At 41.4% G+C, this 26,333-nt stretch overlaps 1 protein-coding gene across 1 annotated transcript in view; it reads left to right on the plus strand.

Moving 5' to 3' along the window:
• SIK3 (SIK family kinase 3) overlaps positions 1-26,333 on the plus strand; it is a 421,581-nt gene that overhangs the window by 379,524 nt on the left and 15,724 nt on the right. Inside the window, exons 7-21 of the mRNA XM_042780361.1 lie at positions 2,398-2,516; positions 3,058-3,168; positions 3,413-3,553; positions 3,973-4,050; positions 4,151-4,260; positions 5,673-5,826; positions 6,097-6,252; positions 9,653-9,723; positions 11,948-12,091; positions 15,847-15,997; positions 16,736-16,861; positions 17,132-17,217; positions 17,647-17,756; positions 18,727-19,066; positions 19,673-20,565. Of these exons, the coding sequence (XP_042636295.1) occupies positions 2,398-2,516; positions 3,058-3,168; positions 3,413-3,553; positions 3,973-4,050; positions 4,151-4,260; positions 5,673-5,826; positions 6,097-6,252; positions 9,653-9,723; positions 11,948-12,091; positions 15,847-15,997; positions 16,736-16,861; positions 17,132-17,217; positions 17,647-17,756; positions 18,727-19,066; positions 19,673-20,565 (2,790 nt within the window). The remainder of the gene's footprint in view (positions 1-2,397; positions 2,517-3,057; positions 3,169-3,412; positions 3,554-3,972; positions 4,051-4,150; positions 4,261-5,672; positions 5,827-6,096; positions 6,253-9,652; positions 9,724-11,947; positions 12,092-15,846; positions 15,998-16,735; positions 16,862-17,131; positions 17,218-17,646; positions 17,757-18,726; positions 19,067-19,672; positions 20,566-26,333) is intronic.

Consider the following 26,333-nt stretch of genomic DNA (forward strand, 5'->3'; position numbering starts at 1 on the left):
ATTGTGGGGCTGGCACGGGATCGGGCAGTGTTTCGTTCTGCTGTGCATGGGGTCACTATGAGTCGGAAATGACTCGACGGCACTTAACAACAACAGCAACAGCAGTCCCACTTCTGCCATTTATTAGCTTTGTGATACTGAATATGTTATTTAATTTCTCAACATTTTTGTATCTTCATTTATAAATGGTGCTAATGATAGTATCTGTTGTTTTTGTTACGTGCCGTGGAGTCGGCCCCGACTCGTAGCGACCCCTCCTTGGGTTGCCGAGGCAGTATTACTATGGAAGTGGATTGCCCAACCTTCCTTCCAAGGAGTGGCTGGTGGGTTTGAACTGCTAGCCTTCTAGTTAGCAGTCAAGTGCATTAGGCACTATGCTACCAGAATTCCTATGATATTATCTAGCTCAAGATTATTGTGAAGATTAAATTAAAAGTTGATAGCACAGTGCTTAGTGTGATGGTTATGTTTGTATGTCAATTTGGCTAGGCCTGGTTGAGTGGCTGGGCAGCTGGATGTAGTATTCCCCATGATGAGACTGGTAATCAACTCCATGGTGGAATCTACTGGGAGCAGCTGAGTAGCTGCCTTTGGCTGTGTAGTCTGCTTCTTGTATATAAGGAGAAGCTTTGAGAATGGTCTCTAGCCTATGGCACGCTTGGACCCTGCATGTAGCCGTGTCGTTGCTCAGCAGCCTACTATGCTCTGCCGACCTTGGGACTTACAATGGACTTAAGTTAATGGCCTGCCATGTGGTTTGTAACATTGGGACCAAGCGCCTTTACTTTAAACCTTGGGGCTTCTCAGCCTCAGCAGCCAGCAGCTGTCTGAGTGAAGAAATGCCTCTAGCTCCAGTGGGCCGGGAGCAGGAGGCAGAGCTAGACCCTAAGGTTGAGGGGCTTTCACCCAGCCCCTAGAGCCTGGCACTTTGAACTTGAACTCAAAGCCTCCAAATTGTAAGCATAAACTCCTGTTTGTTAAGGCCATCCCATTTGTGGTATATTTCTTGTCAGAGCAGCAGTAGGTAACCAAAACACTTAGTATACAGAAAGTCTTTAAAAACTAGCAATAATTTATTGTTGCTGTTATCACTGGCTGGCTGACTATTTCAGACAGCAGTAAAAATCAAAGAATAAATTTTTAAAACCTTTATCTTACAGAAAACTTTATATTTTTAGAAGCATTTCCACAAATATAATCTCATTTGATTAGAGTAAATATTCAATAAATGTGTATTTATTCATAAATTGAGCATATGTGTTTAGTTTAAGAGTAATAACTTTTTTTGAATTGGGGGTTTGGCATTGAGTACAATGGTGAAAAAGACACCACAATGTGAGGAAGTTAGTAAAGAAAAAAGTAAATAAGTTAAGTGATTTCACAGTGATAAATGTTATGAAGAAATTTTGACAGTTAATGTAATAGAGAATGCCTGGGGGCATACTTTAGATTAGGAAATCAGGGTAGAACTTTCTGAGGAAGTGACATTTAATGACTCAGGGATTTGGATCTGTACCCCGCTCCCAGCCCCCAAACAGTTCTGTGTGTCATAGAGGTATCGTGGTTAAGAGCACCAGCTGAAGTGTAAGACTGTCTGGTTTAAAGACTAAACTAAGCATGTGACTTAGGTCAAGTGTCTTGATTTCTCTGCACTTGACTTTTAACTTCTGTGAAATGGGAATGATGATAGTACCTTCCTCCTAGGATTGCTCTGAAGATTAAATAAGGCAATAATTGTAAATTGCTCAGAAGGATACCTGTTTTCATCATCATCACCACCACTACCACCACCGTCACCACTGCCTACTCCCCCATCATCCTCAACACTCCTGATTTACTGATGAGAAAACTCAGAAATAGAGGGTGGTTTTGAAATCAGAATACAGGCCTCTTGATTTTGAATCCATTGTTCTTTTTGCAATATAATATATAATGAGTTCCCAGAGAAAAATAGTATCTACTGATGTCATTCTGTGTAGTTCACAGCCCAGTTCAATGCTCCTGTGGATATTTAAACAACATTGAGAAAAATTACAAGCAAATGTGTGATAGGGAGATATCCTCTCTGCCCCTCTCCCCCACACTCATTATACCATCAGAAGTTTCAAATTTGCGGGGTTTTTGAAAAGAGCTGTGGGACACTTATGCCAGATTTTTTGGTCAGACTTAGAGTAGGGGCACTAACCAGTTGCCTGATTTGTATTTCTTCATCTCTTTTTCCTTTGCCCAGGCACTTTTTGGAGTAAGCAATGAAGTGGGTAGGATCAAGGAGCAAGAGGGACAAAATTAGAAGCAAGGAGCTTGAAAATTTGCCTGCTGACATTGCCTCATAGTTTCACAGCACCATTGGTGCCTCCCCTCACCACATACTGAAGGCAGGCTGTTTGTCTGTTGCAGAGTGTGAGCACCTGATACGCCACATGCTGGTGTTAGACCCGAATAAGCGTCTGTCCATGGAGCAGATCTGCAAACACAAGTGGATGAAACTAGGGGATGCGGATCCCAACTTTGACAGGGTGAGCTGGGCTTGCCTCAGGGAACTCCTGTTAGAGCTGCTACAGGCTCTTTTGTTGTTTGTGACCTGAAATGGTGGACATTGGGAACAAACTACTGTGTGATACTAAAGCAGCAAGTAAGCAAGCAAGAAGAAATTTAAAACCAGCTGGGTTGTTGAGAAAAGGGCAATACTAGTTCCCTATCATTTGTCCCCTAATCATAGTCCCTTCCTGGCTTTTGATACAGTACAGTCCACAGTTCTGCACCTCTCACAATGGGAATTTCTCCTTGTCTTAAGTGTGCTCAGTTTAATGGCTGCTGTACCATACCTTTATTTAAACCATTATGACCATCTTAGTTACCCAGGGAACTCAGCAAACAGGGATATTGTCTGAATACTTAGGACTGCCTTGTTTAGACTTTGTCTAAGGCCAAAAATTCTCAAGCTAGGGATGAGATAATAATATGGACCGAGCAAAGAACAGTTTGATCATTGCATATGATATGCCATGTTGACATGATTAATTAGAGGTTTGATAGCTTACTTTTTATGATTTACAGTTAATAGCTGAATGCCAACAGTTAAAGGAAGAAAGGCAGGCAGACCCCCTGAATGAAGATGTCCTCTTGGCCATGGAGGACATGGGGCTGGACAAAGAGCGGACACTACAGGTATCTCTAAAGGAGAGGAGAATAAAGTAAAGTACTGTGGTCCTCCTTCTGTCCTGCTTTTTCCATTTTTTCTCCTTTTTGGGAACTTAGTTCTTTATATTTTTTTCCTTCTCTGCCCCTCCCTGGGCCATGGAAAGAGGGAAGAAAGGTGCTTTTGTCTTCTAATGTTGTTATTGAAAGGGTTTTGATCAATGACATGCCATTTCACCAGGAGTTTTCACTCCTTTCCCTTCTCTCTTGGTAGTCATTAAGATCAGATGCCTATGATCACTATAGTGCAATCTACAGCCTGCTGTGTGATCGACATAAGAGACATAAAACATTGCGTGTTGGACCACCTAGCATGCCCCGAGCCATGGCCTTTCAAACACCAGTCAATATCCAGGTGGGCAATAACTCCAGTGACCTGATTTAGGACAAGTAACACCAGGGCCAAAGGTTAGCCATTGCTCACTAACCCTAAGTCAAGAGGGTTCCCTTTTCTTCCTTCCCTCTATCCCCTCCAGTCTGTCATCTCTTCATTTATCAGAGATCAAAGATCTGAACTATTCTTTCAAGGAGAGGATGGAAGTGTATTCCAATACTTGGGATGCACAACAGTAGTTGCATTTTGTTTTAAGAAATCTATCAGTGGAAGAGACTGTCCTCTTTAAAAGACTTTCATGGTTGTAGCTTCTAAGGGTAAAGGAACTGAAGAGTCAATGATAGAAACGTAGACTAAGGCAGTCAAGAATACTTAAAAAATTATCATTATTTCCTTCCAGTGCTTAAGGTATGTGTGTCTATATATGTGCTGCTTTCCAGGCGGAGCAGGCAGGTACCACATTGAACATCAGTGTTCCCCAGGTGCAGCTGATCAATCCAGAGAACCAAATTGTGGAGGCAAGTAGTAACCTCTGATGATTGTCAGCTGAAACCCCTTTCTTTTCCATATCCTTTCTTCCTTTCCTTTCTAATTGGATTGTTTTTCCTTCTACCTCAGGCGGATGGGACGGTGAACTTAGACAGTGATGAGGGTGAAGAGCCTTCCCCTGAAGCATTGGTCCGCTATTTGTCAATGAGGAGGCACACAGTGGGAGTGGCTGACCCACGGTCAGTATCTGGCTAATGACCTTAACATCAAGGCAAAGAATTTCCACCTGACTTCCAGTTTCTACCGTGACACATTTTCCTAATACATTGTATCCCCAAAGGAGATAAAATCCAGTGGCCAAGACAAATACTTAACCCAATTCAGGGTCCCTGGTAGATCAGACTTGATTTGATTGAAGGATTACAAAACCCTCCTAGTGTATGGTGGACCATTAGCCATCATCATGCCAATTACTTACAGTACTTTGGTGAAGAGCTTAATAACATCTTTGCCCACAAAGACTGAGGTCCTCTGATGTAAGTCACATGAAAGTAATCCTTGAAAGTAATTTGATTTTTTGACAGCTTTCAGAGATGATGTTTGATTTAGAGATGTTCTAATGTAGGTAGACAAAGGTAGGTAGGTGACGACAAATGATATGATACAATTTATGTATGTAGACAAATAATAATTAAATTCAGTGACCAAGATCCAAAAGTACGCTCAGCAGGTATACCAGTTTCCCAAAGTGTTTTCCCAAAACAGTCTTTCACAAGTGTTGTCTGATGCCATCACACTGGGGAAATAATCTGTAGTTTCATCCTTGGACATGCTGAAGGCCAGCTTTCTCCATTTTTGTTCTGTAATAGAAACTCAGTGTTGAGAATAGCCTTGCCTCTTTTATGGATATTTTCTTTGCTGAGTAAGGAAGAGAAGGTTGTAGCAAGAGTTCTCTTGAAAGTTCAGTGAGGGGCAGAGCTGGTTTTCTTATAAATAATCTCTTTCCTTGGAGTGAATTTCTAAAGCAGCATCCCTTTGCTTGCTTTACGTTTCTAGTTCTCAGCCTACAATCTAATAGTCAGTAGGGGAACATTCTGGCTCCAAAGACTGTGTCAGCTGCAAAGGCATGGAGTCCTGTGTCCCTCTGTTAGTGGAAAGATCTCTTATTTTAAAGTATGCTGTAAAACCTACTGTTGTAGCATGACAGCCCTGCACATCCAGTACTTAGCTGTCCTATCATCACTGACAAGAGTAATTGCATTCTTTCCCTGGTGAATCAGTTGCTACTTCGGGTAGCCATTGTTTTAGCGGATGGCCTGTGTCCTCTAGAAATGGGCTGTTCACCTCCAAGCTTTGAAAACCTGAACTGGACTGTTACCAGTATTTCCTCTGGGCTCAGAGCTGTTGGCTTTACATGCATGGTCAATAAAGAATAGTACTTTTCAGTCCCAAAGACTCAAGTGATATGGAGTAAAATCCCACATACTTCTCCTTTATGCTGACATAGACAAAAATACAAATTAAGAAGGAAAGTTAAAAATAAGTTAATAAATACATTTTACTAAAGTTAGCAGTGCCATGAATTTTGGTACATAAGCACTTTTGAATGGTAATACTAACCAGACATCTCCTTCATCTTGTTTTCTACCAGCACGGAAGTTATGGAAGACCTGCAGAAGCTCCTACATGGCTTTCCTGGAGTGAACCCACAGGCTCCATTCTTGCAGGTGGCTGCTAACATGAACTTCATGCACAACCTGTTGCCCATGCAAAATTTGCAACCAACGGGGCAGCTTGAGTACAAGGTACCTGGATATGGGAGAGGGCCTGCCCCAGAAGAAACAAACTTATACTTCCTTTGAGAGACTTTGAGGGACCTTCCCCTAGGATTTAAGGGTTTTCTTATAGAGAAGGAAAATTTCTTTTATAAAGCAACTTGGGTGAAAGGGGACATTTCTCTAGTATAGATCATTATCAAAGGATTCCTTAATTTCTGTAGATCAAGAGTGTAACTTTTCTCTCCCCTACTTTTTTCCTACCTCACTAATCTTTCCTTCACACTTTGCTCCTGGTAGGAGCAGTCCCTGCTACAACCACCTGCCCTACAGCTGCTGAATGGAATGGGCCCCCTTGGCCGGAGGGCATCAGATGGAGGAGCCAATATCCAACTGCATGCCCAGCAGCTGCTGAAGCGCCCACGGGGACCCTCCCCTCTTGTCACCATGACACCAGTGAGTAGCAGCACAGAGCCCAACTTACTTTCCCAGAGGCTTTTGATAAGGAAGATGTGGGTTTAGATTTGAGAATCCAGGGATCTCCAACCAAACGTCTGAATTTCTTCTTTCTCTAAATTTACTTTGCAGAATATATTCTCAATTTCTTCAGGCTAGTATAATTCCCCACATTTAATCTTTGGGTAACTCCCTTACTTACCCAAATAATTTCTATGCTGAACCCTGCCCCTGGAGAGCCCTATCTGCAGTGGGCCACATATAGTCACCCTAGTTTAGTACAGCAGCTATATATTCATGTCAGTTTCTGGCAGGGTAGTAGTAGCCTAATCCAAAGCTTTCTCCTAGATAATTTTTACTTGCTAGAAGGAAGTTGAAAGAACTATTCTCTCTTTATGCAGCTGCTGTGTAGATTGGTTTCTTAAATTACCTTCTCACTAATGCTATCTATTTGCTCAACAATACTTCACGTTTTTGGTATAACCTGGAATCACGTGATTGTTTAGCTTTCACAAGCTCTTCCCTGATCAGTCCCATCTTTTTCTTTGCAATGGCGCCCTTCAAAGATTTTTTTCCTCTTTTGGGTTCTGTTTATTCCTGATTATTTTTCTGTCATAGGCAAATTCATTCATTCATTCATTCATTTATTCACTCACTCATTCAATCTCACAGTAGTTCCTATATCCATAGCCTTCAGTGGGTGTTTTAGGGCAGTGACTGTCAGACTACCTGTTGTAGAGGACCAGTTTGTTTTGCTTCCTTCAATCCATTATGGATCACTCCTTTTATAAAATAGAGTAAAAGTGAATTATTAGAAAAATGAAAATTTAAAAACATGTAAAATATAATATAAAATATTAGATTAAAACTTTTATTCAATTCAGCAGACAAAATTGCTCTGTGAAATTGCTATAAAAGTTTATAAAAGCTTTTGCTTGGTTTCTCTACTTATTTATCATAGATTGGTAACATATCAGTTTGTGGACCAGCATTGTCCATGGGCCACCCTTTCAGTAACACTGCTACCAGGAAAACAACAGATTTATATGTCAATCCTTGGTCTTGATGAGTTTGTAACATGAGAAGACAAGTGTGAAATATTTGAATAATAAAAGAGCATATATGAGCAAGTGCAGAGTGAATAATAGCATGCACTGTTAGGTGGCAGAGGCTTTCAGAGAAGGACAAGATCAGTGTAGGTTATGAAGCATCTTGAGCAGCTTTATGGAAGGTGAGATGACTTTCTCTGTCCACTGTAACTATTTTTTTCAAGGTCTCTAACAGACTTTTGTTGATAAATCCCATGGACATTTTAAACCTATCGTTTTGGACCTTCCAAGTCTATTAGTCACTGTTGACCATTTTTCTTCTTGAAATATTATCTTCCTCTGGCTTCTGTGACACCACAGAAAATCCCTCCTTTCCTTTTCAGGTTCACGTTCTGCTTGTTCCCTCAAGTTAGCAAAACCTAGAGTTTTATCCTAGGCTCTGTTTTCATACCACTTACATACTCTTTCCTGATGATCTTGTCTATATCCATTATTTCAGTTACCATCTGATTCTGCAGTCTAGAATGCTTTTTTGAGTTCTACACATCAGAGTTCTGCACTTACTGCCTACTGGACATATTTAGTTGGTTATCCCCTTAGTACTGACAATTGTAATTCAACATGTCCCCAGACAAATTTATCATGACTCTGGGAAACTTGTTCTCTCCGCCCCTGCCAATACTCTCATGAAACAGTGAATGATACTGTCATTCTCCTGGTGATACAAGCTAGGAGGATGGGTTTTTGTTTAATTTTAAGCCTGTTTCTCCCTTATTCCCCATTGCAAACCAGTTATTCCACTCCTGTGAATTAAATATCTTACTTCTCCCCATCTCCACTCTCTTTTCCATAACTCAGGCCACTGTCATCCTTTGCCTAGATTACCTCACTGGCCTCCTAATTCGCTTCCTTGCTTCCAGTCTTATCTCCTGATCCCCACTGCCAGCCCTTTTTACACTGCAACTAAAGTGAGCTAGCTTTCTGAAATAAATCTTACAACATCATGTCCCTGTTTAAAATCCTTTAGTGATTCACCACTGCCCTTCCTCAAAATAAACTTCTTAATGTGGTATTCAAGGCCAGTTATAACTGGTCATAGTGTTCCTCTCTGGCTTCATCTGTAGCTACTTCCTGCCTAATTCTGTTCACTCTACCCTTGTAGACCAGTAGTAAAGGATCTGGAAACCCTAGAGACATGAAAACAATGGACTAGTTCCAAAAAAAAAAATTCTTTTTGGTATTTTGCTTTGTTTTGTTTTATAGTGATCATCATTTAAAAATGCTCTCCTATAATATTTGAAGTATGAATTTTGCTGAGATGTGATTCTGTGAGCCACCAGGCTGTGTGTGGCTACCAAGGCTGCACAGCATTCCAGCCCCCATGCAGAGGAACAACAGTCAAAGTAATACATGCAACATGTAGTTCTTAATACATTTTGGTGGGTGAAACTATTTTCAAACATTGAGTTGCAATTTTGCGAATACATGTTATGTACTAAAATTTACTTTAAAAAATCATTATAAAAATATATATAAATATATTTATCTTTTTAAAAAAACATTATGTTCTTCTCAGAGTTAAGGCATCTAAACTCTGAGAATAACATTAATATGAAACAGGTCAGTTCTGAGACATTCAACTAAAGTGTCTTCTACTATATTTTCCTGTCCTCAAATACCTGCAGGCCTTCTCTTTTCTCTCAGCCTGGAATACTGTGACCCTTTTCCCTGTTTGCTTGCCAGGCTTCTATTCATCCTTCAGGTCTCAGGTCAGGTGTTACTTCCTTCCTAAATTCACAAGTGCTCTGTTAGAGGACTTGGTCATGCTATTTCATAATTGTCTGTTTACCTATTTCTATCCTCTGCTCAACAGTAAAAATGAGGGCAAAGACTATCTATAAAGTCACATTTTACCCTGGAACATAGTAGGCATTCAGCTATCTATTGGATCAATGAATGAATGAATGAAAATGAATAAGAGGAAGAAATCCAAATTAATATTACCTGAGCAAGGTAAAAATGGGAAAATAGAAAGCTGTATGAATATTCTATATGACCTAGGAGTATTAGATTGTTGTTGTTGTTGTTATGTGCCGTCGAGTCGGACCCGACTCATCGCGACCCCTCCTTGGGTTTCCAAGGCAGTATCACTATGGAAGTAGATTGCCCCATCTTCCTTCCAAGGAGTGGCTGGTAGGTTTGAACCGCCAGCCTTCTGGTCAAGTGCCTTAGGCACTAGATTTACAAATATGAAAGTTAACGGAAAAGCCTGACCCAAGTCTGGTTTCTAGAATGAGAGACATTACAGAATAAGCCACCACCTTGAGCTTTTCCTTCCTGTCTCTCTTCAGGCAGTGCCAGCAGTTACCCCTGTGGATGAGGAGAGCTCGGATGGGGAGCCAGATCAGGAAGCTGTGCAGAGGTAATGTGTCATCTGGCAGTGCTTGCAGAACGTCCTTGGGCAGGCTCCCCCTGCAACCAACGAACAGTCACCTCTGCCCAAGGAGGTGATACAGTGCAGCTTCAACATTTGTGTGGTCTCTTTGCTCAAGCCAGATGGCATGTTCCTCCCCACATGGAAGTACACAGAAGACTACCCAGAAAATTTCTGTAAGCACCATTGGAAGTCCCCTAAGTGACAGCAATAACCATAAGAACGTTCTCTCTCCTCCCTTCTTCCTTCCTTGCCCCCTGCCTTCATATTGCAACTCTGATAGTATTCACAAGGCACAAAGCCTGCTCCTACCTGCCAAGAACTGTTTACTGAAAAGGAATTGGAGATTTGGGATGACAGTGAGCCTAGCTAGTCTGGCCATGGACCTCTGGCATGGACTCTTCCTTTCCAGGAGAATGAATACCTCTTGTACTGTTTGCTGTGTGCTTCTGTGCCTCTTCCACCCCCTTGTACCAACAAAGATACATTGAAAAACAGAATATGGGATTTGGTCCAGGGACAGATGCAGATATCCATTGTTAGCAGAACCTTGTTGAGAGATGCCTAATTCACAGAAAATGGCTGTGACCATCAGGCATGCTGTACTGTTCATTTTATCTCAGTTCCATTAGCTGTGGTCCTCAGCTCCATGCATGCCCCCTTGTGGGAGTTGTCTTTTATTTTCTGGGGAGGGGGTTTGACCAGAATCCAGCATGTATTTTCCCAGAAATACAGGTGTTCTTCAAGATTATATGTTTTTCCCTGGAGGGAAGTTGAAATAAAATGGTTTTCATGGGCTCTTGGGAAAACTTTGGGTGTCTTTATCAAATGGACATTAAACCAGTAATGGCTTATTCTTTGGCAAGTTTACATACCACTAATTATAGTCTGTTAACTGCTTTTAGCATAAATGGGCAAAATAGTTAAAAATGAAACAAAACCATTTTCTAAGAACCTGGCAGGTACTGACCAATACTATCTTCCTACTTCCAGTAGCTCTGTATGAGAGCTACTATTTAAAAGGAAGCTGGTCCCATGTGGCAAGAGAACAGTTAAATTTGACAGATGGTGGCAAGTGCCACAGCCTAGCTAGTAGAAGGGAGATTGTGGTGACTTTTTCTTTCTCTTGATGCTATCGATGCTATAGTTTGTTGACCACAAAGACCATAAGGTTGCAAGGACATGAAAAATTAGGAAATTTACTGCCTTTTTTACCTTAAATAGACAACAGTTGTTTTCTCTTCTGTGCCTTGGTCTTCCTCCAGTTCCACCTTCTTTAGATCAATATTTAAAGGCTAAAATGCCCACCAGTTTTGATGTAATATGAAGGAATGATACTTCTTTTATTCATGCCCTAGAACGGCAGCAGTGGTGGGGGAGGTCATTAGCCAGACAAAAGGGGACTTAATTTCTTATTAATGGTATTGACTAAGCAGTGGATCTGAAAGCTGTTCAGAATAAAATTCATCAGTTTGGGGACTTCTTCAGCTTTTGAAGCTCTTCTGTTTTCTTGCCTTACCTTGTTTCCCCTATAAAACAATTCTAAACATTTCATGTGGTTTTATTTCTTCATCCAACGTAGAGAATGTTGGTTTCCTGGGGACAACATCAATATTTCTTCTCTGATGATGATTGAGTTACAGTCATGGGACATGAGGGGAAGTGGTGGTTTTGGAACTCACTTACCACCCAAAGGAAAGGATCTGTTTTCTGTGACCTACAGTAAGGAATGTCTCAGAACCTGGGCCTGTGGGATCAAGAGACATATATGGAATCCTTTTGAATATCTCCCTTGGCTCATTCCTAGGAACAGTTCTTTAGGGCTCATTTCCTCTGATGTTTAGAACCACCTTGTATTTTGGAAATTTGGAGGGACAGAGCAATAAAATCAGCCAGGTGAAAAATTCTTTTGTGAATGGACTGAAGTAGGGAAAATTGATCCTCTTATCTTGGTGAGCTAGATCTGCTTTCTCTCTTCTCTTCAGTGGCTACTCTTAGGTTCAAATTCAGCCACCTCAGTGTTAAGCCAACTTTTGTTGGCCACTTAGACATATTTCATTTCCATCCAGTCAGGGATCTGATTGCCATTGAGCTCTTTTTAAGCTCTGGCCCTATTTCATTCTGAGTGCTTTGTATTAACTTCTAATGCTTCTTGCTGAGGAATATTCCTGTCTGTCTTTTTTACTATGAAATGTGCTCCTGCTTGTTGCAGGTACTTGGCAAATAGGTCCAAAAGACATACACTGGCCATGACCAACCCTACAGCTGAGATCCCACCGGACCTACAACGGCAGCTAGGACAGCAGCCTTTCCGTTCCCGGGTCTGGCCTCCTCACCTGGTACCTGATCAGCATCGGTGAGTAGCCACATGAGCTGTGTGAGCCCCTGAGGCTCATCTGACAGGCACCCTTCTGATAGTCTTGCAATGATGGTGACTAGCCTCAAAGCTTTAAATAGAAGTCAGCTGTCATCTTGAACTTACATCTGTGCAGCTCCTTGCCCTAAGCAATGCACAGGGCAAAGATTTTCTACTGAGCCCTGGAGCAATGTGCGATTCTTCTCTCCCATTATCTTGCAGACCTGTTTATTGTCTGCAGTTGATTGCCATGATTCTAGATGTTGACTCATAGTTGAAAATGAACTTGAAACCTGAAAGCAGGTGAATCTCTTAAAAAGCCAACTGAAATAGGAAGATTGTTAGCCATATCAGTAAACTCAACCCTTAATAACCCATCACCTTCAAAGGAATGAGCATTTCATATCATGTTACCATTGAACAATGAGCTTGGATTTGAAGGAAGATCCATCCCTTTGTGAATAGTAGAGCAGAGAGGCTGCATCCTCTTGAGTTTTGTACTTGAGAAGTCATTCTTTCAATGTTCTGATGGCAAAATTTTTTTGCTAGTCTCTGTTATAATTCTTTCTCTTGAAGACGTGAAAACAAGTTTAACCTTCCTGACCAAGAAAACTTCACAAAATTGAATCCAAGTATGCCTGGAAATGGGCCATGCCACTTTGCTAGATTAAGAAGATGATTCTCTTCCTTGAATACTTTGATGACTAAAAATGTTCGCTATGTACATTCTAAAGCTATCCCCAAGCTAATGGGACACACGTTCAAAGCCACCACCAGTTACTACAGCTTTTTTTATTCTAATCTCTTTTGGTGGATGGTGGAAACCAATCTAAAAAGGTTGAAGAGCTGTCAGTATCCAAGGACATTAGTTTGATAAGTGTGTTTTTGTTAAAATCTTGCAACCATCTCACACTGGTGAGCTTGACACAATGTTTTTATTGTGGCTTAGTTACCACTGAGCATCAGTGTAATCAGCACAGACAGGTGAACTCTGAGCAGGCCAAGACTTCATTAGTGCCACGTTGGAACTCTGAGAAGGAAGATAAGCTTTTGAATAACTTAGTAAACTTAGTAAAAATATCTGTTAGGAAGAGCAGATACATAAAACTCTAAATAAAACTAACAGCACAGAAAGACACTGTTTTTTTCTAATGAAAATCTCTTAGGACCTACATTATTAATTCACATCAAAGGTACTTTAAGGGATTTATTGGAGAGCTGCTTTTTTCCATGAATTTCCCATGATTTCTCAATAGCTCTGAGCTATACACTCTTACCTAATAGACCCTTTATTACTTCATCTTTCCTTGTTTGCATCTTCTCCTCACACACAGCTTGACATTTAATTTTTCAGCCTTTGTCAGAGTTTGTTGTCCTTCAGACATCCTCAGTTAATTCTCCATATTCCTTAGGAGGTGTTTTTATTCAGGGAAACATGAAGATCTGCACATCTCTACAGTCAGCCTTTATCACAGCTCCTATATCCTGTTTACATTTGTTACCGAAGGAAGATCACATTGGCCCATAGCTATGTTTATGTGGTTTCCACCCTGCCTACAGTCATTGTCAAGGCCCTGCCTGCTGGAAATGTGTCTGCTGTCTGTTTCCATGTGAACACTCTTGGTAGAGTATTTCAAGAGTTTCCTGTGGCCAAGGCAGTTTGAATTGAAAGAAATAGAATGTTTTGTGAGCAGAAGATTGTATAAAGTGGAGCATTTGTGCAAAGTCAACATGGGGTTTGATGGGGTCACTGTAAAAATATGGCAACAGGAGAGATGGAGGTTAGTCTTCAAAGGAAAAATGAAAAAAACTTTCCAAGGCCATAAAACCAAAAATGAGTGGTGGCCGATAAGTTTTGCATTCCCTTCATTTTCTGTACTAAAGAGCAGCATATATGTCTGTTCTTCTGGGGTATGATGAAGTCGAACATGGAGATAGAGAAGGGCTCCGATCAGCTTTTCCAATCCTGAAAATACATGATTGAAAAAATTTTTTTCTAGTTTTACTTATTGATTTTGCGCTAATACAAGGTGGATTTTATAACGGTTTAGTACAAGTCCCTATTGGAAGAGTGTGATGGGAATATCAGCCTAATAGGGGGCTATCCTGAGTTTGATAATTTATAATAAAAATAAAATGCAGTTGGTATTATCAGTCCTTCCAAAATAAGGAACTACATCAGACTGTTCTTTGAAGTTACTGTGTTGGACTGGTTTGGGTGTCAGTCTTTTCACAGCCTAAGCTCAAAAGTCATCAAATACCTAGGCCTGAGATTATTTCTCTGATGGTAGAGAATGGTTTTTAGTGCAGGCTATATTGACTGCTTAAAGAACACAGCTTTCTGAGTGAATCAGAAATATGTCTGAGTCAGAAATGTGAATAAGAAAATAATGAAAGGGTAGGAATCATGTTTTAGGATAAAATAGTACTTGATTTAACTCAAAAAGTCCAAAATAGAAACAGAAATAAAAAAATATTAAGGAAATGCTCCTGAAAGAAGCTTTCACAGTCACTGTTTCTGGATTGTGTCTGAAAAAAATCATTGCCTTTTGTGTTACTGAAACAAATAAATGTTTGTGCTCATTTCATTAGCATAATTGTGGCAAGCTTCAGTAAAATCTGAGCAAAAGTCATCATTAGAAAAGCAAGGGAAAGGGCTTTCACCTGATGCTACCAGACTCTCTTGAGACCTCTGCACAGTCATCCAGTTCCTCCTAATCCCTCCCTATCTGGAGTGTATTTAAACTCTCTTGTTAATCTTTTTTTTTTTTTTTTTTTAAGCTATTGTTTTGCTTCAGACCAGAATGAATAACTGGTCAAATAGTACATCATTTTACCCATAGCTCAGTATAACGTTATCTCTGCCCTGAAGATGAACCCTTGTTCCTTTCCATCAGCTGCTGGAATGCTACCTTGGCAGTCTTTTATCTGCTTACCTCAAACCCATAAACATCTATTTCTGATTAGGTCAGAAGTGCAGGTGTTAGCTTCTAACCCTGATGCTGTCTTAGGCATTCCTTATCAATAGCTTGTTCTTTATTTCTCTAAGATACTGGCTGGGCTCTGATTGAACAGTAGGGTTTTTGAAGGTAACCCACATGATGCTTCTTTAATTCGGAGGTTGGGAGGGGGCGCTGTTCTGAGAATTTTCACGGTAGGTCACCTTAGTTGAGTTCCCCAGGTATGTGCAGAATCTTTAGGCCCACATTCCTTAAGAATGTGCTTTTCCAACTTCAATATCAGATGTCCTTATTTTCCCTACTGCCTGTCTTTCAGCATAGAACCTATGAGTTCCAGGTCAGCCCTTTGAATACAGGGCTGATTATAGTTTTATTCTGGTCCTACAGAGACTACTGCTCAGGGTAAGCTTTGGGTCAGGCAGTGCATTTTAGGTTTATAAGGCACTAGATAGAGACATGATGGTAAAGGAAGAGCTCCTGTATAACCTGGCCCAAGGGATATTAAGTCTTCTCTCTGTGGCCCAGTATATTGTAAGAACTGGCTGCATTTGATCCCAGGACCTCATCAGGCTTAGAAATTAAGCCAACTAAAGGTAAGTGGAAAAGGAAGATGTGCACCTGGAGCTTTCTAAAGGAAAGCAGAGTAGGGCAACAACTGGCCTATGGAAATGGCATAATATGCAGGGATGCACATACAGCCAGCCGTCTTTGTGTTCATCTGGAACAGCAGTCCCTGTGTGATTTGATCAAAACCCCTGAGTCCTAGCCCCTAACCCTTTCTTCCCATGTATTCAGCTCTACCTACAAGGACTCCAATACCCTGCACCTCCCTACGGAGCGTTTCTCCCCTGTGCGCCGCTTCTCAGATGGGGCTGCAAGCATCCAGGCCTTCAAAGCTCACCTGGAAAAAATGGGCAACAACAGCAGCATCAAACAGTTGCAGCAGGTAATGGAAGAGATGGCAGGCATCTCTGAAGAAGCATGGGTAACAGAGACCAGTATTGCAGGAGGACTGGGGTGTTAAAAACATTCTACTCCCTTCATGTCAGCAACAATGTAATTTTATAGGTTAAAAGAATTACAGCTTCCTAATGAGCTTTCCTTACTTCTTGTTATGTACAGCTCTCCTAAGGATCAAACTTGCTTATCCTAGGAAGGGACTAAAATTTTCTCCTGGAGAGTAATTTCTGGGCTTGGGTTTCAGTGGGAAGCACCAGGGAAAAGTACTTCTAAGCAGCCTTGGCATTCCTCTGATGATTTATGGGTGCTGGGTCTTGTCGGAGCCTGCTCTACCTTGTTACCACCTGGTATACTCTCCAGTTGCTATGGAATGATGTTCCCAAAGGAAGGAAGTATACCTCCAGGCTTCTATAATGGGCCGATTTCTTTTTGCCTTCCTGATGTCCAAGGCAGGCTTCAATTGATAAGTGCTTTGTACACAGATTTCACACTGAACACTCTCACTTGTACACATCCTTGGTGTTTCCCATTCATTTGTACAGAACAGAGTATAAGTTAATATACAAAATACCTATGTAAATGGGTTAATTGCTCATTAAGGACACTGTTCTTCGTTTATGGCTCTTTCTGCCCGTGAGACCTTGGGGCAGATCTGCATCTGCTGAGATCACTGCATGGGGTGGGAATGGCTGCATCCCATCTATATTAACTGCTTTCCCTTCAGGAGTGTGAGCAGCTGCAGAAGATGTACGGGGGGCAGATTGATGAAAGAACCCTGGAGAAGACCCAGCAGCAGCATATGTTATACCAGCAGGAACAACACCATCAAATTCTTCAGCAACAAATTCAAGTAGGCCTTCACTCTTTGCTCCCTCCAACTTGTTTGGAGTTTGCTTTCAGGCTGATTTGCCTATGAATTTTGGAGGCAGTCACTCAGGGCAAAGTGGATTTGAGTTATATTTATGGTTGACATGTTTGAGTAAAGGTAATCAAACCTTTTGAACAACAAAAGTATAAATCTCAGTCACAGATAGTTCTTCCTGTTTCTTCCCTTCCTGAGAATAGCTATGATTAATCTTCAGGCTCAGAATTATTTGTTCCTTTCCCTCACATGTTTTAGGATTCTATCTGTCCTCCTCAACCTTCTCCACCTCTTCAGGCTGCATGTGAAAATCAGCCAGCCCTCCTCACCCACCAGCTCCAGAGGTAATGAATCATGTTGTTTTATGCCTAAGCCCTTGTCTCTATAGTATGCTGTCCTTGATGTGACTCATATGGGAAATAGTGACTTACTTAGCATCATCTTGGAAGAATCTTTTTGTAAAGGAGAGACACCAACTTAAATTTCAGGCGCCTCTTGGAAAGCCTGACTTTTTGGTGCCACTTCATTTTCTTAGCCCCATAAACAAAGTAATCTTATATCTGATATAGCAGGCCAGACACAGGCCCACTATGAACTCTGCCTCTTTGTGTGGGAAGTCTGGTAAAATAAGATGCACATGGGCTTTAAGTAGACTGTGGCAGATGGTTTATATACAAATAGTTCCTATTTGTATCATGTGACTGAAACTGACTTCAAGATTGTACTGTCATCTCAGGAAGTTTATTTATTTATCTGGTTTTGTTGTTTTTAAGGTTAAGGATTCAGCCTTCAAGCCCACCTCCCAACCACCCCAACAACCATCTCTTCAGGCAACCCAGTAATAGTCCTCCGCCCATGACCAGTGCCATGATCCAGTCTCACGGTGAGTGGAGAGGTATAGACAGAATCGTCATATGCCACAGTCTTAGTGGCAGTCTTGAACTTCACAAACCATTGTTCTCAAGGGTAGAATAACATAGTGTTTAAGGTTGTGGTCTGCTCTAGAGCCAGACTGTTGGTTTGAATCGTGGTTCCACCAATTTCTTCACTGTGAAAACCTAGGTAACTTTTTTAAACTTCAACGTACCTCAGTTTTCTGAAATATGAACTGGGGGTCATAATAGTATTTCATGAGTAAATATGTGTAAAGTGCTTGGAACAGTCTCTGGCTCAAAATAGTTCTCAATAAAATTAACTGTTCTTACTATTCTTAATAAAACCCCCTCCAGTCCACCAAATAAAACACTTTACCACAACCTTCCTTATGTCATGCCTCAATTTGGTTATCCTTTGTATATATCCTTGTGTATGGATCCTCTTTTGTGGGTGTTTTAGATGGAGGTGAAGATTAGGATACTCTGATTGGTATGAATTTTCAGAGAGATTACTTATCTATTCCAAAACTGGGTAATCCCTTGCCAGTTTCCATAGGCATCCTTGAAAATAGTCTGAATTGGCCTCTAGGCCTTCCTACTCAAAGTGGGTTCCCCTGCCACCAACATCTGCAGGAAAAGTCAAACCTCAGGTTCCATTCCAGATTGACTAAATCAGAATCTGCCATTTGTATACAAATCGCAGGCCATTTGTATGTGTATTAAAGTTAAGAAACACTGCCCTAGATCAGAGCTATTCAAAGTATAATCCATATACCATCTTTTAAGGGAGCATATTAGAAATACAAATTCTTAAAGACCCATCCATACCTACTGAATTAGAATTCTGTGGGTAGGACCTATGCACACTAAAATTTGGAAGTACTGCTCTAGATGGCATCCCTACTTGAGTATGCTTGGTAACTCCCATTATTTCCAGATCATCTGGGCATTTGGTCATTCTGAGGTCTCTGTCTCCAGGTGCTGCATCTCCCTCTCAGTTTCAAGGCTTACCCTCCCGCAGTGCAATCTTCCAACAGCAGCCTGAGAGCTGTTCTTCTCCTCCCACCGTGGCACTAACCTGCTTGGGCATGCAGCAGCCCACCCAGTCACAGCAGGTAACCATCCAAGTACAGGAGCCTGTTGACATGCTCAGCAACATGCCAGGGTCAGCTGCAGGCTCATCCGGGCGGGGCATTTCCATCAGCCCCAGTGCCAGTCAGATTCAGATGCAACATCGTACCAATATGATGGCCACCTTCAGCTACGGGCACCGACCCTTGTCCAAGCAGCTGAGTGCTGACAGTGCAGAGGCCCACAGGTATGGCTGACTAAATACCTAATCATCTATCCAGGTGATCCAGGTGGGAGGAAGCCCATTAGCAGGGAAAGAAAGGAGGAGGGAGAGAGAATGAGTCTGAGCTATGCTGTTAAGCCACATACTTCTTGTTTTGTCCTCTCTAAAATCAGAGAGGTGGGTTTGGGATGCTCTTGTAACGTATTTATTGACCCAGGATTAAGATGCTCATAAGACACAGGAGGAAAATGGCAAAGAAGAAAATGGCTTATTAGAGGAGTATGTAGAAATGCCACTTTCCCCTTGTCTGTTCTTTTAGATTCTTTCCCTCTCTGTCACTCTTCTAAGAGGATGTTGCTTCTTAATCACTGAAGTGATGTTTTGAAATAGGCCACCTTGCTTCCTTCAAGTTAGAGCACACAGTCTCCTAAGGTCCTTGGAAGTTATTGGATAGGTGAACAAGGGAATGTTTAGGGATGGTTTCTAAATCCCCATCTTCCATGTTTTGCACCACAGTTCTTCTGTTCTAGTAGGTGCTCCCCATTAAGGAAGAGTAGTAGTTATTTCCCGGGGGAATCTAGCACACCTTTTACTTGTATGCATGGTACTCACTTCCTTTTGTGTCTGCAGCTTGAACGTGAATCGGTTCTCCCCTGCTAACTACGACCAGTCGCATTTACACCCCCATCTGTTTTCGGACCAGTCCCGGGGCTCCCCCAGCAGCTACAGCCCTTCAACAGGAGTGGGGTTCCCTCCAACTCAAGCTCTGAAAGTCCCTCCACTTGACCAATTCCCCACCTTCCCTCCCAGTGCACATCAGCAGCCGCCGCACTATACCACATCGGCACTACAGCAGGCCCTTCTGTCCCCCACGCCGCCAGACTATACAAGACACCAGCAGGTACCCCACATCCTTCAAGGACTGCTCTCTCCGCGACATTCGCTCACTGGCCACTCGGACATTCGGCTGCCCCCAGCTGAGTTTGCACAGCTCATTAAAAGGCAGCAGCAGCACCGACAGCAACAGCAGCAGCAGCAGCAACAGCAAGAGTATCAAGAATTGTTGAGGCACATGAACCAGGGGGATGCTGGGAGTCTGGCTTCCAGTCTTGGGGGACAGAGTATGACAGAACACCAGGCTTTACCTTATCAAAATGCTGACTCCTATCACCACCACCACACCAGCCCCCAGCACCTTCTACAAATCAGGGCGCAAGAATGTATCTCACAGGTTTCCTCACCTGCCCCAACCCACGGGTATGCTCACCAACCAGCACTAATGCATTCAGAGAGCATGGAAGAGGACTGCTTATGTGAGGGGGCCAAGGATGGCTTTTTAGATAGTAAGAGTTCAAATACATTGACCAAAGGTTGCCATGACAGCCCTCTGCTCTTGAGTACCAGTGGACCTGGGGACCCTGAATCTTTACTAGGAACTGTGAACCATGTACAGGAATTGGGGCTACATTCATACCGACATCAACCAACTGCTGCATACAGTAGAAATAAGGTTCCCAGCCGAGGTAAGAGTCCTTCATGGTAAAAGTTCTGGGCCTGTCTTCCCCAGTTCATTGACTCAGATTGTTACCTTTTTTCAGCTAGTACTGTCTTATTCCTAAGAAAAAAAGAATTGCCAAGAAGACATTCAGGACCCTTTGGGAGAGAAACATGTAGGAAGTAGGATTGGTGGGTAAGGGGTTTGTTTTCAAAATAAAAAGACAGAAAATAAATGCTTAGTATATTTAGTCAGATAGATTATTTATTCCCATATTTATTCCATAGTTTCTTGGAATCCAGAATCTCTTGACTTTCATTAAAATAGTTGACTTTAACTTTTGCAGTAGGAAAAGCCAGAAATATGATTTAGTGTATACAATGTTGGACCATGAGTCAAAGCACCTTAATTTTGGTCTTGCCTCTATCAGTCAAACTCTCTGATTCTTGGGTTCCTCATATGCAAAAAATGGAGCAAGAGGAATAATGGTCTTTTGCAAAGTGTTTATGAGGATTAAAACGTGTATATGTGTTTGTGTTTATATACAATGTGTGTGTTTATGCATGTGTGTAAGGGAGAGAAGAAGCACTTGATAACTTGAAATGCATAATTTAAACATAGGTGTTATTATTACAGTGAGCTAGATACTGAATGTTAGAGCATCCTAAGGAACCCCATGTCATTTTGTATCACTTTATAATTAATACGCACATTCACTTTCATTCTGAAGAAGATGAGGATTACCATCAATGAGTTACATTCAGGAAATGCTGTTCCACTAAGATCGTGGCATTCGTCCTAAACCAAGCAAGGAATGGTATTCATTCCATCATCAATAGGTCTTGCCATTTACCACTCTTAACTCTTGCCATCCAAGGGGATAAAAATAATGAACTTATCCAAAAATACACCACCCTGAAACTGAGCATTTCTTCTGTCTATCTCTTTCTGGAGCTTCCTCTAGCTCCTGTTTTGTCCTTTAATGTCAAGCATACAAAACTAAATTCCTGGATTTAGGATTAGATACTACAGCACAGAAGCAGCATTGAACACCTTGTTCTAAAGCAGTTTATGTGAAAAAGATGGTGATTCCAGGTGGCGCTCAATAGGCACCAATAGAGAAGGAGATGTGGTTTCATAAAAAGCCAATTAGATCTTGGGCTTTTGAACAGATGTCATCCAGTTCCTAGGAGGTCTGTACCAGTCACACATAATACTGTTGTATTTTTAGATGGACATTGTCAAACGAGAACACCCAGAAATGAGTAAGGATAGTGGGCGGTTTCAGGTCATGTGTGGTGTGGCTGACAGATCTGGGGATGTTTAGGCTTGAGGGCAAAAACCTAAGGAGAAACATTGTACCTGTCAGGTGGAAGAAGGATTAGACTTCTGGGTTTATATTACGGGCAGAATCAAGATCAGGATAGAAGTTGCAGCAAATTCAACTCCCTATGGAAGACCTTTATAAGAACTTAACAGATTAGGCTGTTATAGTAGCCTCAGAGCTCCCTGCCACTGGGAGTGTCCAAGCAGAGGCAAGATGGTGGTATTCGGGATGCTGTGGAGATGATGCCTCTGTGGGTGAGAGTTTTCAGCCAATCAGCACACTATAGTTGGAATAAAAAGAAGGAGAATGGCTGACATTTCTATTACTCTTTCTATGTACGAGGCATCAGATGCTTTACATACATAAATTCATTCCATTCATAAATTCATTTCACAGTAACCCTATGAGATACTAGGTTATTTTCCTTATTTGCCCAATAAGGCAACTGAGACACAGAGAAAATAAGTAGCTTGCCCAAAGTCAAAAGCTAATTAATAGTGGCAGCTGAATCTGTGAGTTACTCAGCGCGCTGCCTTAGATGCTTACTGTGCACATCCTGGGTGTGCAAGGAGGCATTGTGTTAGGCACTGAGGAAAGAGGTAAGATGAAGCAGATAGTATGTGCATCCTTTACATATAAACCCACCCTGGATTGCCTCTTGAAATATTTTTCTTCAAAAATTATTTTCTCTTAATTTCTCTTACTTTCTTCTCCTGTATGCCACCTGTGTACAGAAAGGCTAGAAGGCTTAAATTTGCCTATGTCCCCTTATGTGTCCCATAACTATCAGTGGAACCCTCATTTGGTAGACTTGCTGGTCTACCTAGTACCTATAGTAAGGTAGAATGTGGTTTGTACAAGTGATGTGGAAGCATTAAAAGAGGAATAAATTAGTTAGAATCAGAGAAACAGTGTAGGGTTTGCAGCAGCAAGTGATCTGGGGGTTGGTTCTTGATGAATTAAGAGGATTTTTTCATTTGGATTCAGGGGAAAGGTACCCTCCAGGTAGGAGAAGAGACATAAAGAAAGGCTGCTGTTGTGTGCCATTGAGTAGACCCTATAGTGACCCTACAAGGTAGAGTAGAACTGACCTACAGTATTTCCTAGGCCGTAAACTTTATGGGACTAGATTGCCAGATTTTTTTCTTCCACAGAGTGACTGTTGTTGTTGTTATATGCTGTCAGTTGTCCCCTACTCATAGCAACTCCTCCTTGGGTTTCTGAGGCGGTATCACTACAGAAATATATTGCCCAACCTTCCTTCCGAGGAATGGCTGGTGGGTTTGAACCACCAGCCTTCTGGTTAGCAGTCCAGTACCTTAGGTACTATGCTACCAGAGCTCCCACAGAGTGACTGGTAGGTTTGAACTCCCAACATTTCAGTTAGCAACTGAGCACTTAACCATTGTGTCAGGAGGGCTCTTTAGGAAATGCTAGGGGATGGAAATGTTTCAGAGATGTTTTAGGGGAAAGCAAGGATGCTTCATTGGTTTTAAATGTAGTGTACATGAAGGAATTAGTAGAAGTGAAGGGCTGAGGTTTTCTAAATTACAGAGTATCATATAGATCCAGCCAAAATGTACAAGAATCATACCACACTACTCAATTTCCCTGGCAATCTGAAATCAATACACAGTCCTCTCATACTCCATTTTTTCAAGACTAGGAACTTCACTTCCGGTTTATACTTCGTCTGTATGGTTCTTGTGACAAATCCATTCTGCTTCTAGTTGAATTACTATCATTAGCTTTCCTCAGTCTTCCTTCTCCCTACCTTCTTACATCCACCATTATCACTACCATCACCACACACACACACACACATACGCACACACACACAAACATCTCTTCTAGATTCTGGCAGAATCAGCTAATAAGTATATCTGTAAGGGTTTCTCTTCAAAACTATCCTGTCTTTCTTTGTAGCCTCATTATCAGTTTTGCTGGTGTCCTCCCTGAAAAGACGTCTTTTTTCTTTTCTTTCTGACCTATGATATGAGCTTTTCTAGAAGCTGTCATCTTAGCTGCTTCCAAACTTACCAATACATTGTAAAGATTATTCTTCCACCTTTCTATCCAGGTGATTCTAAGTCACCTTTAACAGCCATGTTGTTGTCGTATGTGCCATCGAGTCGGACCCAACTCATAGCAACCCCTCCTTGGGTTTCCGAGGCAGTATCACTACGGAAGTAGATTGCCCCATCTTCCTTCCGAGGAGTGGCTGGTGGGTTTGAACCACCAGCCTTCTGGTTAGCAGTCAGGTGCCTTAGGCACTATGCTACCAGAGCTCCTTTAACAGCCATAGCACATACCTTTTCTTGCTTGAGTACTATTTACCTTACCTCTTTCTAACATCTACTTCTCTTCTGTGCCTTTTGGAGCCACATACACATGTATCTTTAATGAATAAAGCCACATATTTCTTTATGTGAATTTAGGATCCAATGAAATAATGCAATAAAGAAAATAATGGCCTAATGAAGCTCACTGATACGCAAGAGTTCTAATCCATGATTAGTTGTCTGTGCCACTCAGGTGTAAATCTGTGTGTTTAAAAATATTTCTTATTCTGATGAGCCACCATTGTCTTACCTTAAACAACTCTTACTCTGTGGCCAGGCACCTATCATGTAACCTATCTTCCATTGCTTCATCTGTGTAATGAGAGAATGGTAGGTTAAATGCTGCCTCAGAGAAGAATTAATGTGTCAAGCAAAGTGCTTGTTGCTTTCAACTCTGTTTCTCATTTGTCTTTCACAACCACACTGGGAAGTTTGTGTTATGATCCACAGTAGGCACTGAAACTCCACAATCTCTTCCTGCTTTAACTTGACATAATGCTGTTATTTTAAAAACTTGAGATCTGGCCACACCACATGAAGATCACCAAGGAACCAAAGAACAAGGACATTGCCCTAGAACAGAGAGAGAGATGGGGGGGGGGACTTCTTCTGGAACCCTGAATAGGACTTCTAGCTTCCTAAATTAGTCAAGAGAGAGGATCCAAGATGGCAGAGTAGGCAGATACACTATCCAGACCCTATAATAAAGACTTGTTAAAACAAAGGAAACAGCTATGGAGGACAATCCTGGATCCCAGAACTTCAAAGGAAAGGATAAAGAAGTAGCTTAAATACTTAGGAAAGGAAGAGACTGAACACAAACAGTGAACTGAAAGAGGTAAACTGCCAACTGGCACAGTGCAGCCATTTTGAATTATTGTAAGCAGCATTCCAATCAGAGCAAGAATCGTATAACCGGCTCTACTTGCTCAGGACTATACCAGCACCCATATGGGTGATCAGGCAACCAGGGAGATGGTCAAAAACCCAGCATGAAGCAAATCAACATACAACCAACAAATTAATACAGTAATACTACAGTGTCTCAGAGACAACAGATAACTTCAAATCACACACAAACACAGAATTATATGGCTCAAAGAAGTGACCAAAATACTGGGCCAGAAAATCCTCCAGAGGAAGAAATGCTATTGGAACTACCTGATAAGGAATTTCAAAGAATTATATTTAGGTACCTTCAACGGATTGATAGAAAGTTTGAGGTAACCACAAATAAAATCATGGAAAACACAGACAAAACTCTGTTGTTGTTGTTGTTGTTATTTGCCGTCGAGTTGGCCCCGACTCATAGTGACCCCTCCTTGGGTTTCTGAGGCAGTATCACTATGGAAGTAGGATTGCCCAACCTTCCTTCCGAGGAGTGGCTGGTGGGTTTGAACCACCAGCCTTCTGGTTAGCAGTCAAGTGCCTTAGCCACTATGCTACCAGAGCTCCCAGACAAAACTCTAGGAGAATTAAAAAAATAAATAAATGACAAAATAAATGGAAAATTAGGAATGATACAGAAACAACAAATAGAAATCCAGAAGATTAGTACTAAAGTTTCAGAAGTAGATAACACATTAGAAAGACTAAGGAGTATAATTGAATCAATGAAATACAGAATATGCAAGATTGATGATAGATCTCTCATCCCTAATCTGTTAAAGGAACAATCAGGAAAAAAAAAAAAAAATGAAGAAAGACTAAGAATTATCAAGAGGAATAACTTGCATGTGAGTGGGATTTCAGAAAAGGAAGAGAGAAAAAAATAAAACACCAAGAAGATTGTTGAAGATTTGTTGGAAGAAAATGACTGTAATATCATGAAAGAGAAAATATGTGTTAATGAAGCTCAGCAAACCACAAACAGAAGAGATCCCAAAAGAAAATCACCAAGACATGCCATAATCAGACTTCCCAAAACGAGAGACAAAGAATCCTGAAGCAGACTGGGGATAATGAAAAGTCACCTACAAAGGAGAACCAGTAAGTTTAACTGTGATTTGTTGGCAGAAACCATGCAGGCAACAAGGCAATGGGATGACATATATGAAATCCTGCAAGAAAAAAAAACTGGCAACCAAGAATTATATATCCAGCAAAACTGCCTCTCAAATATGATGG

The sequence above is a fragment of the Orycteropus afer genome, unplaced genomic scaffold (assembly GCF_000298275.1).
Source record: "Orycteropus afer afer isolate SDZICR_OR568_19922 unplaced genomic scaffold, OryAfe1.0 scaffold00036, whole genome shotgun sequence".
In the NCBI taxonomy this organism is placed as follows: domain Eukaryota; kingdom Metazoa; phylum Chordata; class Mammalia; order Tubulidentata; family Orycteropodidae; genus Orycteropus; species Orycteropus afer.